This window comes from Ovis aries, chromosome 1, assembly GCF_016772045.2.
Source record: "Ovis aries strain OAR_USU_Benz2616 breed Rambouillet chromosome 1, ARS-UI_Ramb_v3.0, whole genome shotgun sequence".
NCBI lineage: Eukaryota > Metazoa > Chordata > Mammalia > Artiodactyla > Bovidae > Ovis > Ovis aries.
In genome coordinates this window covers 198892278-198912140 of record NC_056054.1, presented here as the reverse complement: position 1 = coordinate 198912140, position 19863 = coordinate 198892278, and the positions used below count along the sequence as shown (strand labels likewise).

Sequence of the window (19863 nt, the reverse complement as noted above, 5' to 3'; positions counted from 1 at the left end):
TCACTCTTTTTGGAAAGAGATAACGTTTCCTCCCTAAGACTGGGAACAAAACAGGTATGTCCACTCTCACTACCAACATTTAACATAGTTCTGGAAGTTCTAGCCAGCATAATAAAGCAAGACAGGAAATAAAAGGAATACAGATCCAACAGCAAGGAATAAAAACTGTCCCTAACTGCAGAAGGAATAATAATCTATGAAGAAAATTCCAAAGAATTACCAAAAATTTTCCAGAACTAATAGATGACTTTAGTAAGATATACAGTCAACATATAAAAACCATTTCAATAACAATTAAAACTCAATTTTATTTCTATATACTAGAATAAAAACAAATAAAAATACAATAACATTAATAATGACTCAAAAAAAGGGAAAATATTTAAGTATAAATCTAATAAAATATATATAGGACTTACATGCTGAAAGCTACTACATGCTGATAAAAGAAACAAAGATATAAATACCAAATCTATAGATTTAAGGATCAGCATTGTAAAGATGTCAGTTCTCCACAAATGTGACATACAAGTTCAGCATAATTCCTTTCAATCTTAGCAAGATTTTTGTAAATATAAATGAAAGTATTCTAAAGTTTTTATGGAAAGACAAAGGAATTAGAATAGTTAAAACAATTCTAGAAAAGAAGAATAAAATGTTTCTCATTGGCAATTCCTACTTTCTCCTACATAACTTCAGCCCCTGGCCAGAGCTGATTGGAGAAATAGAAGCTAAACTGGTTAGCTGATGTGGGACCCAAAGGAATAACCTACATTAAAGATCCCCCTACCTTGAGATTCTGAACTGGGAGAACTAGGGCTACAGAAGCCAGTTAGTTATGAGAGAAGATCTGAAAATTCATGTATAGTCAGGACTTAGGATAGAATTAAAGGTCACAGGCAAGGTAGAACTAAAAAGGAGAGAAGCCTTGACAGTGAGCAGAAGGAGCACACCAGTCAGTCGGAAACAGATGAGATGTGTGGAAGGATGCACAGACATCGTGAGGCAGCTCCCCAGAGAGTAAATTTCATTCCTCGTGACTTTCCAGGTTTCCTAAAGCCCAACTGTGCTTTGGTTCCTGTTCTTGAATTTCTGTGGGATTCCTCAGAGTATTTTTATAACACATCTCTTCTTCCTGGACTTGCCTGATGTGGGCTGTGTCTCCTGCACCCAAGGAGATGTAGCTATAATAATACATACAGTAAGCAAATGTCTCTCCCGTTTAAAAGAATAAAACAATGGAGGTGGCAAGATGTGAGCATCTGTTGCATCTTGTCCCTCTGTTCTTTCTGCCGCCTCCTCTCCTGCCAGCTTCTTTGGCTTCGGATCAAGTGAATCCCTGAAGTAAATTCGGGGGAGGAGGGGAGGAGAGAAGCCCCCCAGGGGGTGGGCCTCTTGTTAGCGCCTGGTGTGCCCTGGAGGACAGAGCTGTTCAACAGCTATCCGGTCCTTGTGTGGAAAAGAGAGAAGGATGGGGTGTGCCCAGTCTTCTCTTTTGTGTGGCTTTTAAAATATCTTCTTCCTGACTGTCCTGTGCTAGGGAGGGCACATTTGCCTGTGGGATAGGGAAAGTAAGTGGCAGAAGCAGCTAGATGAAATGTACATGGCCCGGGCTGGGGGTCAGATGGCACTATCATTGGTGCTAGAGGCACATCACTTTACTGGGGCTTGGTTCCTCCACCTGGAAAGTGGTGATAATAACCATTTAAATGTGAAAGAGTTCGTCAATCAGTCGTGTCCGACTCTTTTGCGACCCCATGGACTATAGCCCGCCAGGCTTCTCTGTCCATGGATTTCCCAAGCAAGAATACTGGAGTGGGCTGCCATTTCCTCCTCCAGGGCATCTTCCTGAACCAGAGATTGAACATGAGGCTCCTGCGTTGGCAGGCAGTCTTTACCACTGAGCCACCAGGGAAGCAATCAGTTGGAGCAATATGACATTTCATGGTAGGATTTCTCTTACTCAGGGGGAAAAAAATTGTGGATACATGTTAAAGAGATTTTGGAGAAATGACTAAATATTCCTGAGATCCTTTTTTGTGCACCTTCAGAGAATCATACGTACCTTGCAACTTGTGGTTTTCTAACACTGAGAACGTCACTAAACAGCAGGGAATGAAAAGTTGATAAGAGAGTCTTCTTTAAGGGCATCAAATAGATGCCTGGGGTTCCTTCTCCTCATCTCTGTGGACAATGGGCTGAGAATCCAGACACCTGAGTCTGTGGACTTGTCTTCTCATCATCCAGTCTCCTCACAGCGTATGAACTCTTCCTTGGGCAATTCCCCCCACATTGTGGAGAACTGTGCATTCTTTAAGAGCTGAATGCTTTTCTCAGTATTCCAAGTAGCTTAGCACAGGGCCTGGTTCATGACTGGCTGCATGGGATAGTGGGAAAAAATGAACCACAGGAAGTCAAGTCAGGGGAAGGGAACAGAGAAGGTTTGTGGACATCGGGTTTTTATTAGAATACTGTGTTTACTTGAAGGGTCCCTTATTTTAAACAAATTGGAGAGGCCTGGGGAGAGAGTAACCAAATGATTGAAAGAATTGCATGTGGGTTATTTAGCTAAAGGTTTTATAAGACTTCACTTAACTCAGGGGGAGGGAAATTGCTTTGCTTCAATGCCATGCATTTTTCATCTGTTTGTGTTTGAATAGCAAACCCAAATTGGATTCTCTTCAGGGCCTGGAACCCCAGTGGGTGCTAGGGAATATGTGTGGAATGAACGATTTAGTGTTTTCCTTCTGAGTTGCTGATTTCTGACTAGCCAAGATGCTGTCTTCCTCTTTCAAGGGCTGGTTATGCTAAGAGGCTGGAAGGACACAGGAAAGAAGATTGATTTATAAATCAGGTACAATCACTGTACTCAATATCTGGGAAGATGTCTCTGATGAGTGGGGTATGTGTGTGTATGTGTGTGTATAAGTGTGTGTGTGCATACTGTATGTGTTTGAGGGAATAACAGAATATTTTAGGGAGAAAGCTCTTTTCCAAATAAAAATTGACCTGACAGCCCTAGAAGAGCTGCTGAGAGTATTGTTAGGCATAGGGCTGGGCCACTGGCAAGGCATCTGGGATGGTTTGAGTAACAGGGTGGGGGGCCCTAGAAGCTTATGCAGATAGGTCCTGCCTGTCATTGCTTGTTCGCTGTTGCCCTCTGCTGGCCAAACTGTTGTAGTCCCAGGAAACTGCAAATCTCCCTGAGCCACTAGGATCTTGGTTTTCATGAAGTCTGGGCCCCTTCTCCAGCAGAAGGAAAATGCAGTTAGTGCCGAGGAACAGCGGTAACGGGAGGGTGTGGCCAGTCCACTGCCAGCAGAGACAAGCTCTCATCGCTGAGGGGATAAATCTAATGATTCTAGCTTTTTATTCCACATTCTGTTCATTTGCTAAGACTTTGTCTCTCTTTGGCTCTGTGCTGGGCACAGCGAGGGAACCCACACAGGGCTCAGTCACTGTCTCTACACCAGAGGGTCTCCCAACAAGTTTGGGGAAAATGGAAAGACAAGAACAGAAAGCTGTGACTGAGGCCGCAACTGAGGCACTGCTAAATGCTTGTGTGTATTTAAAGAGCGTGTGTTCGACTTTTTGTGACCCTATGGACTGTAGCCCACCAGGATCCTTTGTCCATGGGATTCTCCAGGCAAGAATACTGGTGTGGGTTGCCCTTTCCTTCTCCAGGGGATCTTCCCAACCCAGGGACTGAACCCTCATTTCTTATGTCTCCTGCATTGAAAAGTGTGTTCTTTATCACTAGCACCACGAGAGATGCAATCTACTAGGGGTGAGGGAACTGAGGCGAAGGCACCATTAAACAGACAGAATTTAATATGAAAACTTGAAGGATAGGTGATTTTTTACTTATTTTTTAAAATATCTTACTATTACTCAGCCACACATACACACAAATGGAATAATGCCATTTCTAGCAACATGGATGGACCTAGAAATTGTCATAAGACCTAGAGATGTCACTAAGTGAAGTCAGAGAAACGACAATATCATATGATATTGCTTATATGTGAAATCTAAAAAAATGATACAAATGAACTTACAAAACAGAAATAGGGTCACAGACATAAAAAACAAACTTATGGTTACAAAAGAGGATAGTGGTAAGGGGATAAATCAAGAGTTTGGGATTAAAATACACATAGTACTGTACACAAAATGAACAGTCAATAGAGACCTGCTGTGCAGCTCAGGGAACTACCCTCAACATCTTGTGGTAACTTATGATGGAGGAGAATGTAAAAATATGTGTGTGTGTGTGTGTGTGTGTGTGGCTGAATCACTTTGCTGTATACTTGAAACTAACACAATTGTAAATCAACTATATTTCAGTGAAAACTAACAACATATATCTCTTTTATCATATGAGTAGAGCATTTATCATAAAAATTAAACTTTGATTAATGAAAGCATGGGGCCTCCCTGGTGGCTGAGACAGTAAAAAGTCCACCTGCAAGGCAGGGGACCCAGGTTCAATCCCTGGGTTGGGAAGATCCTCTGGAGAAGGGAGTGGCAACCCACTCCAGTATTCTTGCCTGGAGAATTCCATGGACAAAGGAGCCTGGTGAGCTACAGTCCATGGGGTCACAAAGAGTCGGACTTGATTAAGTGATTTTCATCATCAAAGAAAGCATGAGAAGAAACGAAAGTCACTTGAAATCCTACCATTCAGAAATGATTAGTGTTCACGTTTTGATCTACGTATTTTTTTGTCATCATTGTTACAAAACTGGAAGTACACTGAAGGTGCTACTTTGTATTCTGCTTTTCCTCATCCTTTTGGTATGAACATTTTCCCAATGTTACTGGTTTGTTTATCTATTTTTTAGAAATGTACTATTTTAGGGGGGAGCATTTTGATGTGTGAACCAAAGGATGAGATTCTTGAAGCAGCATGAGGCAAAGCATATAGATTGTACTACACAAGAACTGTTTAACACAAGAACTGAATTGTTCTTGTTCAGTTAAACTGTTTAACACAATTTAACTGAATTTAACACAAGAACTGTTAAATCTTTCCAAAATTTTTTTGATTTTTTTATTGGAGGACAATTGCTTTACAATAGTATGTTCTGCTATACATCAATAAGAATAAGACATAGGTATACACATGTCTGCTCCCTGTTGAACCTCCCTCCCACCTCCCACCCCTCCTACCCCTCTAGGTTGTCACAGGGCACTCGGTTGGGCTCCCTGTGTCATACAGCAAATTCCCAGGGGCTATCTGTTTTACACAGAGTAATGTATGTGTTTCAATGCTACTCTCTCAAGGAATTACTACTTCTTCACTAATTCATTCCAGAACTATTTTGGGGAAACCTACTACTTTGGAGATAGAATGATAAGACCTGACTCTATGACGTTTACAGTATAGGAGAGGAGACTGACATTAATTAGATAATCACAGAAATAACTATAAAACTGCATCTGGGATAAGTGCTGTGAAGGAGAGATGTGAAGTTTATGAAAGTACATATTAGAAACAGGAGAAGTAGTCATGGAGGTGGGAAAGCTTGCCAGAGTAAAGAGTAATTGAGCTCAGCACTGCAGGAGTTAAGTAGGTAAAGAAGGTTAGGAGCAACATGGCTGGCAGAGGGAATAACACAGGCAAAGTCCCTTCGGTAGGACTAGGCATGGCGAAACTGAAAAAAACTGGAAACTGAAAAAAGATCCCGGAGAAAGGAGTGCAGAGACTTGGCCTGAAATGACCTTGAAGAAATAGGTAAGGTCCAACTCTGCAGAACCTCAGACTAGGTGATTTTTGTTTTTTTGGTCATGTCTCCTAAGAACCATGGAGAGATATTGAAGTATTTGAAGCCAGAGTTGGGAGGCAAAGACCAAATTTGTTCTTAAAATAGTGTGCCTCATTGCAGTATCATGATGAGTCTGGGAAGGAACTAAAACATGTAGATGAACCACGTCCAGGGGGCTAATAGCCCAAGCCCAGTGAGAAGGGAACTGCAGTGGTCCAGGCAGGAGATGTGGGAAGACTGGATTAGAATGTTGAAAGTCAGGATGGAGAGAAGTGAGTGGTTTTGAGAGGCATTTGAGGAGTAGAATGTTTAGGACTTAGCATGTGGGGTGAAGAAATGAGAGAAAAAAGACTCTTAAGTCTTGGAGTCTTTAAGGAGGATTTCTACCTAAGATAGAGAATGCTGGAAGAGGTCAAGGTTTGGAGGGGATGGTCATGGATGCTGTTTCACAGAGGTGATGATTCCAGGATGGGTATAGACCATCACAGCAGCTCCTTCCAGAGGTGGCTTTTACCACACTTGTACCCCACGCTGAAAAGTTCTTTATTTGACTGTTCGTGGTCCCAGGGAGAAAGCTAACACTATGCCTGCATTTGCTGCCTCCAAACTTATTTCAGGTCCTTGAACTACTGTTTGCTCTGTGTAAAGCATTGGGCAAGTCATTTATTGTAATGGTCTTTGGACCTTAGGTTTTTTTCTTTAAAATGAAGCTAATAGCATCTAGTCCAAAGGATTGTTGGGAAGATTAAACAAAAGCATTGGTATTCAAGGGCTTTGTGATCCTCCATGAATTGCACAGAATCATTATTGATATTCTTATTCCTATATTTGTTTTGAACATTACCACCAAACTTAAATTGCATTAATACTAGGAATATAAAATTCAGTGTTTTCTCCAAGAGTTCTTTGGGAAGAAAAGGTGTGATTGAAGTCTAAATAAATAAATATACCACCCAGAAGCTAGAGATGGTGGCCCCAAACTATTTATAAGCCTGTGTGTTTACTTGGATTCCAACTTTCCCAACATGAAAATTATGCAGAGTCTGTGTCACAGCAGAGCACTCTGTGTTCCTAAAAAGAACTCTCTTTTTTTCCCCCTGAATCCATCCTTTACCTTTTAAAATAAATCTCATTATGGAGTGCTGACATTTTCAGTAAAACCTTCAACCAAAATCTGAGGATATTTTAGACTAAAAACAAGCCTGGTTTATTAGGCACAGCTTATAACTTGCTGCTAAGTAGATACAATCTATTTAGAGAAATTTATGTAGATAGCTGATAAAACATTTCAGAATCCTCATCTTTTTCTGTCTAAGCCAGAGTGTTAAACAGATTATCGAGAATTCTCTCTTCTCTTGGTGGAGTAGAGTCTTGCAACATTGTTGGAGTGGATGGAAGCCATAGGACCAAGATTTAAACTGGATATCTTGACTCTACATCACTAACTCTACCTCCATATTCCAGCTGAATGACTTTAGGTGTGACCTTCTTCCAAGGGTGGTGGGGAGATGCAAAGATAACCCTTGTACATGCATAATAGCCAGAAGATAATAAGGCCACAGCCTCATGGTTCTTTCTTTCTATGTCTGTTTCTCAATATTTCTCCCTCCTTCACCTCCCCTTTTCTCTTCTTTATCTATCCTTCTCTTCTTCCTCCCATTGATTTAACTCCTAACTTTGTCTTCCCTGTCTTTGAACCATATTGAGGAAGGGCATATATTGGGTTACCCAAGGTCACCTAGTCACTTACATGTCTAAGTTGCTCAGGCGTGTCCGACTCTTTGTGACCGCATGGACTGTAGCCTGCCAGGTTCCTCTGTCCATGAAATTCCCCAGGCAAGAATACTGCAGTGGGTTGCCATTTCCCTGCCAAAAATAGTAACAGCTCCTTTATGAACCACTGATTGAGAAGTTTGCCCATGAATCCTCTCCCCAAATTTATGAGATGAGTATGGTACTGTCTCCATTTCACAGACAAGAAATGTGAGCTACAGACAGACTCGATGTCCAGTCTTACAAAGTTTGTCATTAGTAGAGCTGGATGTTTTCACCCCCACACTCAGCCGACCCAAAGGCCTCCAAAAGACTTACAATTGGCAATCAGTTATCACGACAGATATTTATTTATTGCAGGCTATTTGACAGGAACAGAGTAAATAGCCCTGTACAGTCTCTGCCCTCATGGAGTGTGTGTGCGTGTGCACGTGTATGTAGGGATAATTCTCAGACCATAATCGCTGGAATTGCCCTAGCCTCTGTACTTTGGTGTCCATTCTAACTTGTCAAGATTCACGTGGTATCAGTTACTAAACCTCTTATATATCATTCCTTCTTACAAATGCTGGTAAGAGCTGGAAATGACAATGGATCAGAATGCTTTGAAATAATGCAATGGGGATACAAGTTTACATCAGAGTTTAAGAAATCTTTGAATGAGGCATTCAAGACATGACTTGGACATCGAGTTTTCTTAGCCTACTATAAGATGGTGCTGGGCAGATGCCAGACCATTGGATTTGATCCTGAAATCGAAAGGGTGCCATTTAACAAAGTCAACAGGGAGGTAACATCACTCCTTTTGTATTTTAAGAATAGCACTGAGGTTTTGTGTGAGAATGGATGGGAACAGGGTGACCAGTCTTAATCTTTACATTAGATTGATGATTTGTAGTGGGAATTCAGATATGTATCAATCACAAATCATTCTTTTCAGTCTCTTGAAAGTAAAATGAAAGTGTCAGTCGCTCAGTTGTGTCTGACTCTTTGTGACCCCATGACCTGTAGCCTGCCAGGCTTCTCTGTCTGTGGAATTCTCCAAGCAAAAATACTGGAGTGAGTAGCCATTCCATTCTCCAGGGGACCTTCCCGACGTAAGGATTGAACCTGGATCTCTCGCAATTCAGGCAGATTCTTTAACATGTGAGCCACCAAGGAAGCCCAGTCATCCTTTCCAGTTTCTTAGGAAGACAAATATGCACTGAAAAAGTTATAATATAAGTCACGCAGTGCTGTATACAAAGGCTCTCGCAGACAGATAGCAAATGCTGCGGGTGAGAGGAATTTCAGACCATGCTCACTTTTTAAAAATAAGCCACTGCTTTCGCTCTCTCTGTTCTCTCTGTTGAATAGATTCTTAACTTTCAGAATATTTCATTGCATACCCTGAAAGACTCTGAAAACTGAAGCAAGTCAACTCAGTAAACACTTACCTAGTGTCTGCTTTGTCTTTGGCTGGTAAGAATCATATTTCACTCATTTCACTGTATTTCCACCACAGGAAAATGATAAGATGAGCTCAATATGATAGAATAGCTTGGGTGGGGGTCAGTGAACCTCAATTCAAGTCTCCATTTTATCTTCATTCAGCAATTTGACCTTTGAAGATTAGCATAAACCAATGCTTAGTTGTCCAGACTGAGCTGAAATTAAGGGATATTTTTCGTGTCCTTTGAGAAGGATGGGCTCCATGAAGGTTTTCTAGAGAGCTGGGAAGATGTGGAGGAGCATGAATCAGTTGACTGCCAATGTGATGCAATCTTGCTATTCCCCTGATGGAACCTGTCAAGGATAATCATCTCTGAGCTCTGCGGGCATAAAACATTTTCCTGGGATCCTCTGCCTCCCTCCTTCCTTGGTCATGGGGCCAGAATGAGAGAGAGAGAGAGGATGGCTTTCTTCAACTCCTCTTTCTTCCAAGGTGATAAACCTCATCATTTTTTGTGTTAGCAGAAATGTTTCAGTGAAGACGATTAATTTGGAAAGATTATGCCATCAACTTTTCTTCTTTGTGGTGATTTTTACAGGATAGACCACTGGAACAATGAGAAGGAGAGGATTTTGCTGATCACAGAGAAGACTCTCTTAATTTGCAAATATGACTTCATCATGCTCTGCTGTGTGCAGTTGCAATGGATCCCCCTGAGTGCTATCTATTGCATCTGCCTGGGCAAGTTTTCCTTCCCTGCGATGTCACTGGACAAGTGAGTGTGATGTCTTAGACTTGGGAAAGTGGTGCAGTGGGGGTGGGGCATGCAGGGAAAACAATCACAAAATTCACTTCTCACTGTAACCTGGGAGAAGCCAGGGGAGAACAGGGAAGCTGTAGTTGAATTTATCAAACAATCCTGAGTTCCTACTCTATGTCAGATGTTCATGGATACGATTTTAACATTTCACAATTTACATAGTACTTTAATATGAGTACCTGACAAGTGAGTGGTTGAATGTAAAGTGGAAAGAGCTGGAGGGACATGGAAGACATGTTGCTCACCTAGTTCATATAACAGAGATCAGAGAAACTTTCCTGGAGAAGCACTTGCAATATTTGACTTGGGGTAGGAGTCAGTCACAAAAAAACAAAAGCTTAAGAATATGCCAAACAGAAGGAAGAGAGAAGTCAAAGAAATGAAGGTGGGAAAAGGTGAAATGCCTCTAGGAAATTAAATTATTCTCTAAAGCGTAATGGACAGAACTCATGAGAGCTAATAGCACTTCTTGAAAGAAGTCTCTTTCAAGAGATTTAGTGGAGGGGACACCAGCTCTCTTGGAGGTATTGACAATTACCAGGAGACCTGACGAGGTTTATGGCAGAGGATTGCTGAACTGAGTCAGTTCTTGAGACGGGCTCAGAAGGAACTGAATTTCTTTGACATTTTAAGTCTGAGCCAGAGGCTAGCCATCTTCCTCTGAACTGTAAACTCTTTGAGGGCAGGTATCTTTCATTATTGTCATTGTTGTTCTTTAAGTACCTGGTATTGGGCCTAGTATGTAGTAAGAACTGAAAAATGTAAAATACTGAAAAAAAGCATAGGTTGATCAAGTGATTGGTTTTCTTTTCATAAAGCATATCCTATCAAAGACCTATTTTTTATTTCTTCTTTTCATGGATGTTAGAAACAATTGATTCAGTTCACTAACTTTTTGAACTGGTAGATTTTTCAATATCATATGCACATTGTAAACATATATTTAAACAGCATAAAAATTAGTTACTGTCAGTATCTCTCTCCTATCCCAAACCTCAAGTTTTCTGGAATTATCTCCATAGGAGATAATCAACACTTTCATGGTTTTTTTTCCCCCTTTGAGAAATAGTCTATAAATATATAAGGATAAAATTGTCTTTAATGCATATATGTATATTTTATATATTTATAATATTTATCAATGCAAATATTTATCACAAATTATTTTGCAGTGGGTACACATATCATAAAATACTTTCTTTCAAGCTATTTTACCCAAAGATATACCTTGGAGACACTATTATATAATCATGGAAAGATTAACTTCAGTCTTTTTAATATTACAAAATATTCCATTTCAAGTCTAATCTATTTATCTAGCCCTATATTAATGGGCATTTAATCTTTTCCACTACAAGCAAAGCTATGGGCTTCCCTCGTGGCTCAGTGGTAAAGAACCTGCCTGCCAATGCAGGAAACTAGGGTTCAATCCCTGGGTTGGGAAGATCTCCTGAAGAAGAAAATGGCAACCCACTCCAGTATTCTTGCCCGGAAAATCCCATGGACAAAGGAGCCTGGTGGGTTATAGTCTGTGTGATCTCAAAGAGTCTGATAACGGCAACAACAGGACTTTGCATAAATATGCAAATATATTTGTAATGTGAATTTCCACAAGTGGAAATATTAGGACAGAAGTCTTGTGAATTTTAATGATAGATGCTGCTGAATTGCCTTCTAAACAGGCAACAGCTGGTTATGCTCCCATTAAGTATGAATCCTTTCTCATGTAGCCTCAACAAGATCGTGTTTTATGAAACTCTTTCTTAGCCAGTGAGATGAAGAAAAATATTTTTATTTTAATTTCCATCACTAGAATTTGAAGGAAGTTGAGGATTCTTTTATGTTAGAAAGTAGTTTTATCTATATTTCTATGAACTGCCTATTTTTGGCCATACCACATTTTTTTTTCTGTTGAAACATTGATCTTTTTAAATTGATTTATAAGAGATCTTAATATATGAAGGAACTTGGTCCTCTTTCTGCCATATATTATTGCAAATATTTTTTTCCCATTTATCTTATTTCTTTTAACTTTCTAATGCTATATTTACTCTCTTTGAGTTTTCGGTTGTTAAACGTATCATTCTTCCAAGTTTCTAAGTTTATGTCTTTTTGAGAAAGGTTTTCTCCACCACTGAAATTACAAAATATATTTCCAAGTTTTCTTCTGCTGTTTTTATAAATTTTTTTGAAAATATCTATTTATTTATTTGACTGTGCTGGGCCTTTAGTTGAAGCATGCGGGATCTTCGATCTTCACTGTGGCATGTGAGATCTTTAATTGTGGCATATAGGATTTACTTCCATGACCAGGGTTCAGACCGGGGCTCCCTGGATTGAGAACATGAAGTCTTAGCTACTGAACCACCAAGAACTTTTATCTTTAAAAATACTTATATTCATGTTTCATCTGGAATTTATCTTAAGTAAGGAAAAAGATAAGCCATCAACTTTATTTCTTTATTCAGATGGCAGACTAGATTTCTCAACATTATTTATTCAATTCTCCCCTTTATCAATAAATATTGTATTTTATCATGTGTATTTGTGTTTATTCTGAATTACCCATTTCACTTATTTCTTTATTAGAGTGCAAAATGCTTTTTAATTATTAAAGTACTTTATTACCATTTTAATATCTGCTGGAGTTATTCCCATCTTATTAATTTTCCTTTTTAAAGAATTTGTTTATTCACACATATTTATTTCTCCATGAGTTTACTTAATTTTTAAAAATTCTGTTGTTAATAGGATTTTCAAATATTAAATCAGCCATTCAGTCTCAAGATAAACACAGTTAGTTATAGTGTACTATCCTTTCTATATGCTGTTGAATTCAGTTTGCTAATATTTTATTAAGGAGTTTTGCCTCTATGTTCATGAGGATATTAGTCTATTATTTTCATTCTTTTAGATGTCTTTGCCAAGTATTTAGATTATGCTGGTCCCATAAAAGAAGTTGGAAAGTGTTCCCTTCTCTTCTATTTTCTAAAAGACTTTACACATAAGTGGTGTTATCTCTTCCCTGAAGGTTTGTTGAAATTTACAAGGGAAGTTTTCTGGGCCTGAGATTTCTTCGTGGGACAGTTTTAGATACTAAATTACTTTGTTTTATAAATACTGAGTTACTCCTATTTTTCCTTCCATGGTAATTTTGGTAAATTGTATTTTTCCAGGAATTTGTTGTTTAAGGTGCTTCATTTAAAGGCTAAAAGATGTTACTATTCCATTATTATCCCTTTAATGTCTTCTTTCTTGATATCAGTGATCTGCAGACTCTGTTTTCTTTCTGGGAATGAATCTATTGATTTTGTTGCTTTTAATAAGAATATGCTTTTTACTTTGCCAATTATCATGATTGCTTGATTTCTAATTGATTTTTACTATTTTATTTTTTCCTCTACTTACTTTCAGCTTACTTTATTTTTTAAGTTTTTAATTTGAAACCCAAAACATTGATTTTAGGCTTTCCTTCTTTTATAATGTGAGCATTTCAGTTCAGTTAAGTTCAGTTTAATTGCTCAGTTGTGTCCGACTCTTTGCAACCCCATGAACCGCAGCATGCCAGGCCTCCCTGTCTATCACCAACTCCCGGAGTCTACCCAGACCCATGTCCATTGAGTCGGTGATGCCATCCAACCATCTCATCTCATCCTCTGTTGTCCCCTTCTCCTCCTGCCCTCAATCTTTCCCAGCATCAGGGTCTTTTCAAGTGAGTCAGCTCTTTGCATTAGGTGGCCAAAGTATTGGAGTTTCAGCCTCAACAGCAGTCCTTCCAATGAACACCCAGGACTGATTCCTTTAGGAGCTCAGACTGGTTGGATCTCCTTGCAGTCCAAGGGACTCTCAAGAGTCTTCTCCAACACCACAGTTCAAAAGCATCACTTAAATTTATAAATTTCCTTCTAATAGCTGCTTTTACTACATCTCACAGATTTGGCTATGTTGTGCTTATACTATCATTCACTTAGAAATATTTTTCTTGTGATTTCTCCTTTGACACACAGGTACTTTAGGAGTCATATTGACAAATTTCCAAATATTTTGAATTTTTCTTAATATTTTAATGTTATTGAATTTTAATTTAGAGAACATAGTGTCTTTGACTTTAATTCTTTTAAATACACTGTAGTGTATTGTTGCCAAATTCAGACTTAAATTGAAGAAAGTAGGGAAAATGACTAGACCATTCAAGTATGACCTAAATCAAGTTCCTTATGATTATACAGTGGATGCAAGAAATAGATTTAAGAGACTAGATCTGATAGACAGAGTGTGTGATGAACTATAGACAGGGGGTTGTGACATTGTGCAGGAGACAGGGATCAAGACAATCCCCAAGAAAAAGAAACGCAATAAAGCAAAATGGTTGTCTGAGGAGGCCTTAGAAATAGCTGTGAAAATAAGAGAAGCGAAAAGCAAAGGAGAAAAGGAAAAATATACCCATTTGAATGCAGAGTTCCAAAGAATAACAAGGAAAGATAAGAAAGCCTATCTCAGTGATGAACGCAAAGAAATAGAGGAAAACAAGAGAATGGGAAAGACTAGAGATTTCTTCAAGAAAATTAGAGATACCATGGGAACATTTCATGCAAAGATGGGCTCGATAAAGGACAGAAATGGTATGGACCTAACAGAAGCAGAAGATGTTAAGAAGAGGTGGCAAGAATACACGGAAGAACTGTACAAAAAGATCTTCATGACCCAGATAATCATGATGGCGTGACCACTAACCTACATCCAGACATCCTGGAGTGTGAAGTCAAGTGGACCTTAGGAAGCATCATTACAAACAAAGCTAGTGGAAATGATGGAATTCCGGTTGAGCTATTTAAATCCTGAAAGATGATGCTGTGAAAGTGCTGCACTCGATATGCCAGCAAATTTGGAAAACTCAGCAGTAGCCACAGGGCTGGAAAAGGTCAGTTTTCATTCCAATCCCAAAGAAAGGCAATGCCAAACTACTGCTCAATTGCACTCATGTCACATGCTAGCAAAGTAATGCTCAAAATTCTCCAAGCCAAGCTTCAACTATACATGAACCGTGAACTTCCAGATGTCCAAGCTGGTTTTAGAAAAGGCAGAGGAACCAGAGATTAAATTGCCAACATCCACTGGATCATGGAAAAGCAAGAGAGTTCCAGAAAAACATCTGTTTCTGCTTTATTGAATATGCCAAAGCCTTTGACTGTGTGGATCACAATAAACTGTGGAAAATTCTGAAAGAGATGGGAATACCAGACCACCTGACCTGCCTCTTGAGAAACCTATATGCAGGTCAGGAAGCAACAGTTAGAAATGGACATGGAACCATAGACTGGTTCCAAAGAGGAAAAGGAGTATGTCAAGGCTGCATATTGTCACCCTGCTTATTTAACTTATATGCAGAGTACATTATGAGAAATGCTGGGCTGGATGAAGCACAAGCTGGAATCAAGATTGCCAGGAGAAATATCAATAACCTCAGATATGCAGATAACACCACCCTTATAGTAGAAAGCAAAGAACTAAAGAGCCTCTTGATTAAAATGAAAGAGGAGAGTGAAAAAGTTGGCTTAGAGCTCAACATTCAGAAAACGAAGATCATGGCATCTGGCCCCATCACTTCATGGCATATAGGTGGGGAAACAGTAAAAACAGTGTCAGACTTTATTTTTTGGGTCTCCAAAATCACTGCAGATGGTGACTGCAGCCATGAAATTAAAAGACGCTTACTCCTTGGAAGAAAAGCTATGACCCACCTAGAACAGCATATTAGAAAGCTGAGATATTATTTTGCCAACAAAGGTCTGTCTAGTCAAGGCTATGGTTTTCCTGTTAGTCATGTATGGATGTGAGAGTTGGACTATAAAGAAAGCTGAGCACCGAAGAACTGATCCTTTTGAACTGTGGTGTTGGAGAAGACTCTTGAGAGACCCTTGGACACAAGGAGATCCAACCAGTCCATCCTAAAGGAGATCAGTCCTGAGTGTTCATTGGAAAGATTGATGTTGAAACTGAAACTCCAATTCTTTGGCTACCTGATGTGAAGAGTTGACTCATTTGAGAAGATCCTGATGTTGGGAAAGATTGAAGGCAGGTGGAGAAGGGGATGACAGAGGATGAGATGGTTGGATAGCATAACCAACTCAATGAACATGAGTTTGGGTAAACTCCAGGGGATGGTGATGGATAGGGAGGCCTGGAATGCTATGGTCCATGGAGTTGCACTGGGTTGGACACGGCTGAGCAACTGAATTGAACTGAAAGGAGAGTGTTAAAATCTGCTCTTATTGTGGGATTTTCTCTTGTATCTTTTATTTAATTTAATTTTTTTTTTGCTTCATGTATTTTAAGAGTCCGTGTTATATTAATGCACATTCATGATTGGTATGTCTTTTTGATGAATTGAGCCTGTTTTAATTATGAAATGTTATTTTCTATCTCTGACAATATTCTTTCTAGTACTCTACTTTATATCTCTTATTATTATTGACACTATCATTTTATACTTACTTTTGCTTAGTATATATTTTTTCATTTATTTTCTTCCTCTTTTCATATTTAGAATGCTTTTCTTTTTGAGATCACAAAATTGGGTCATACTTTTAATCTGTTCTGATAGTCTCTGCCTTTTAACTGGAGTGTTTAGTCCTTTCACATTTTATGGAATTTTGATATGATTGAAGTCAAGGCTATTTTAACTCGTTTTCAGTCTCCCCCTTCTATTTTTTATTTCTTCATCCCCTCCTCATTGCCTTTTATGTTGCAGTTCTCATGCATATTTCTTTTATTGAATTTCAAACCCCAAAGGATAATAGTATAAATTTTGCTTTCAGAAAATCATATGTATTTCAAAGAAATTAGAAAACAAAATTATCTTTTATATTTATGCATGTTTTCAGTTCTTATGCTTTTTATTTGTTCCAGAAGATTCAGTTTCTCTTTGATGTCATTTTACTTATACAGGAAAAATTACTTTTTAGCATTTCTTTGTAATGTAATTTACTATGAAAAAAATTCTTATTTTTTGAGGGCTGGGAGAATTTTTTGTTTAGCCTTTATTCTTAAGGAGTATTTTCTTTAGTTAGAGGATTCCAACTTGACATTTTTTTCTTTCAACATTCTTAAGATGTTCCACTGTTTTCTGGACTCCATAATTTCTGAAGAGAAGTCCACAATCATTTGAACTGCTCTTGTTCTATATATTCTCTAAATGCTTTCAAATGTTTCCTTGATCTTTAACTTCCAGAAATTTGACTATCATGTGCCTACTCCCTTGAGTTATGCTATAAATTCCCAGTTTTCTTACACTGTTTAGGAAACGTCTTCTTTATTATTCCTACTCTTTGGGATTTACTAAATATTTTTACATTTCAATACTTAATTTATATTAACATTTCATAAATACTTGAGTGTGCAGTCTCTGCTTTTTTTGTGTAGAATTTGATAAATTTCTCTTATATATCCATTATCATTATACTATTTGTGTTTTGTCTGTCTTTGCCTATTATTTATTAGTCAAATTTTTTGGCCACTTGATCTGTCATAGACTGAGAGAAGAATTAAATTTTCCTTGAATACAATTCTTCTTTTTTGTTTTTTTTACTTTGTGTTTTTATATTATGAATGTTTGTGTTGTCTTGTTTGATGTAGGACCATTTATAGATGTTGAATCCTTATTTCAATCTTTTCATTATAAAAATTTCCTTTAATTTTTTCCTTGTTTTTGATCTTGTCTGCTGAGTATGGTAAAGCTTATGACCATTTTGTTTGAGGTTTCTTCATATATTTCTGCCTGATTTTTACTTTAAATTTTTGGGGTTTATTTTTTGATGTGTTCTTGTATGCAACATATAATTGAATTTTGCTTTGTTATCCAACCTGAGGGTCTTTTAATTGGTAAGATTAACCCATTTATACATATTAATATGACCATTACAGTCTTAGTTCTGCCATCTTGATTTTTAGATTATTGTATTTTTCTAAATATATTACCATATTTTCTGTATTTCCTTGGCTTTCCATTGAGTGTATTTTTCTTTAAGCAAGAGAGTTTATAGCTTTTTTCTACTAGTGACTATAACTTATAGCATTCTTAATTCTATCTTTTTTTATTATTATCTGTTTGCTTCTCAATAATAAACTCATCCCTATAATTTTTTTATAAATGCTTTTTAAATTATGAAAATATGCTAACACATTTACAAGAGACCTGGAAAATACAGAACAAGGCACATGTAGTTCCACTATATATTACAATTACTTTTTTAACTAGAAAAATTAAATTTTTAGTTGAAGTTTCAATATCAAACTCTCAAAAATTAATAGAATGAATATACAGAAAAGTCAAAGGATATAGTAGACCTGAAAAACACTATGAACCAATTCAGTATAGTTAAGATTGATACAATTTTCACACCTCAGTAGGATAAAAATTCTATTCAATTTCCCATAGACTATAAACTAGGAGACACTGAAACATACCCAGTTCATAAGACCAGGTGCAAGAATTTGATGGTCATTTTAAGGTATCTTTTTATATTGATCTCTAACATAATTCCACAGTGACAAAAGAACAGACTCTGTATGATTTCAATATCTATCATTCATTTTTAAAGTTGCTTAAAATTACCATTATTAGTTATATTATGTTTATGTAAAAAGTATGCTTCTACTTGATATGCCATCTTCATCAGTGTATACTAAATCTCCATGTGAAACGTAAGACATCTACATATTCATACTCTTCTCACAGTCTCTCATCCTTTACCTCCCTTCTTTCATTAGTCTTCTCAGATGAATTTCATTTTTTATGGCATGTTTCGATTTCCTATGAGGCATCCAATTATTACTATAGAAAGTTGGTGTAATTCCAGCCTTCTTAATTAATTTGTGCAGTTTTATTCAGATTTTCATTCTGGGGTTAGAGTAAGAAAGCTTGTGCCAGCAGCTGGCATGTTGTTAAAAGTTAAAGGTCTTTCTCTGGGACCCTGGGGTAGAAACAGTGTGATGAAGGGATGGTTTTTAAAGTTCTGCTGTTTTTTAGCAAACATCCGTGGTAGAGTTCTGGATTAGGGGTAGAGTGCTGGATTTCAGTTCTAATTTTACAACGGTTAACTTTGTTTCCTCATCTATCAAAAAGTCATTCATATTGTCATTTTGCTTCATTAATAGCTTTATTGCAGAGTTCTGATGCAATGGTTTAGAAGTACTTTACAATATGCCTTAGAGATATCAGGTGTTAACAAGTTCTGATTTTTTTCCCTAGATACAAGTTTTTATTAGAATGGAACTAAGTAGATTAATTTGATTGTTACCTTTATTTCCAAGTAAGTTGGCCCTTCTTGATTGGACATTGTCACTAATTTAAGTCAGAGATCAGCCAGTAGCTGGCAGAAAAAGGAGGAAGAGGCAAGAGAAAATCAGCTGCTAAATAATCTTAAACTGGCTCACTCTGAACAGAGTGAGCAAATTGTTTTGTTATAAGAAAATGCAAATGACTTAACATTAGTGGGCTTCCCTGGTGACTCAGATAGTAAAGAATTTGCCTGCAATGCAAAAGACCCAGATTTGATCACTGGGTTGGGAAGATCCCCTGGAGAAGGATGTAGATGGTAATACTGACAATGCTTATTTACCAAGAGCTGCTTCCCTGATGGCTCAGAGGTTAAAGCATCTGCCTGCAATGCGGGAGACCTGGGTTTGATCCCTGGGTCAGGAAGATCCCCTGGAGAAGGAAATGGCAACCCACTCCAGTATTCTTGCCTGGAGAATTCCATGGACGGAGGAGCCTGGAGAGCTACAGTCCACGGGGTTGCAAAGAGTCGGACAGGACACGACTCAGCGACTTCACTTCACTTCACTTCTTACCTCCCCTGTGCCATTTGACCTTCAACACCAAGAATAAATAGTACAAACTGAATACATTTTAGAGATGAGAGACGTGAGACCAGGAGAGGTAAGCAGAGATTCAAGCACAAGCAACTATTTAATATTAGAGTTGGGTTTCAAAATCAATTCTTCCAACTTCCCGTTCCGTGTTCCTTTCTTTTAATAAATAATGTTTGATCCCTTTTATTCCCTCTCCT

General features: G+C 38.0%; 1 protein-coding gene across 5 annotated transcripts in view; it reads left to right on the top strand.

Annotated features, from left to right (window-relative positions):
- Nucleotides 1–19863, top strand: part of TPRG1 (tumor protein p63 regulated 1) — a 164634-nt gene that overhangs the window by 62883 nt on the left and 81888 nt on the right. For all 5 annotated transcript variants that reach the window (XM_004003046.6, XM_042233258.2, XM_042233267.2 and 2 more), the window contains one exon: nucleotides 9572–9748. In XM_004003046.6, the coding sequence (XP_004003095.3) occupies nucleotides 9572–9748 (177 nt within the window). The remainder of the gene's footprint in view (nucleotides 1–9571; nucleotides 9749–19863) is intronic.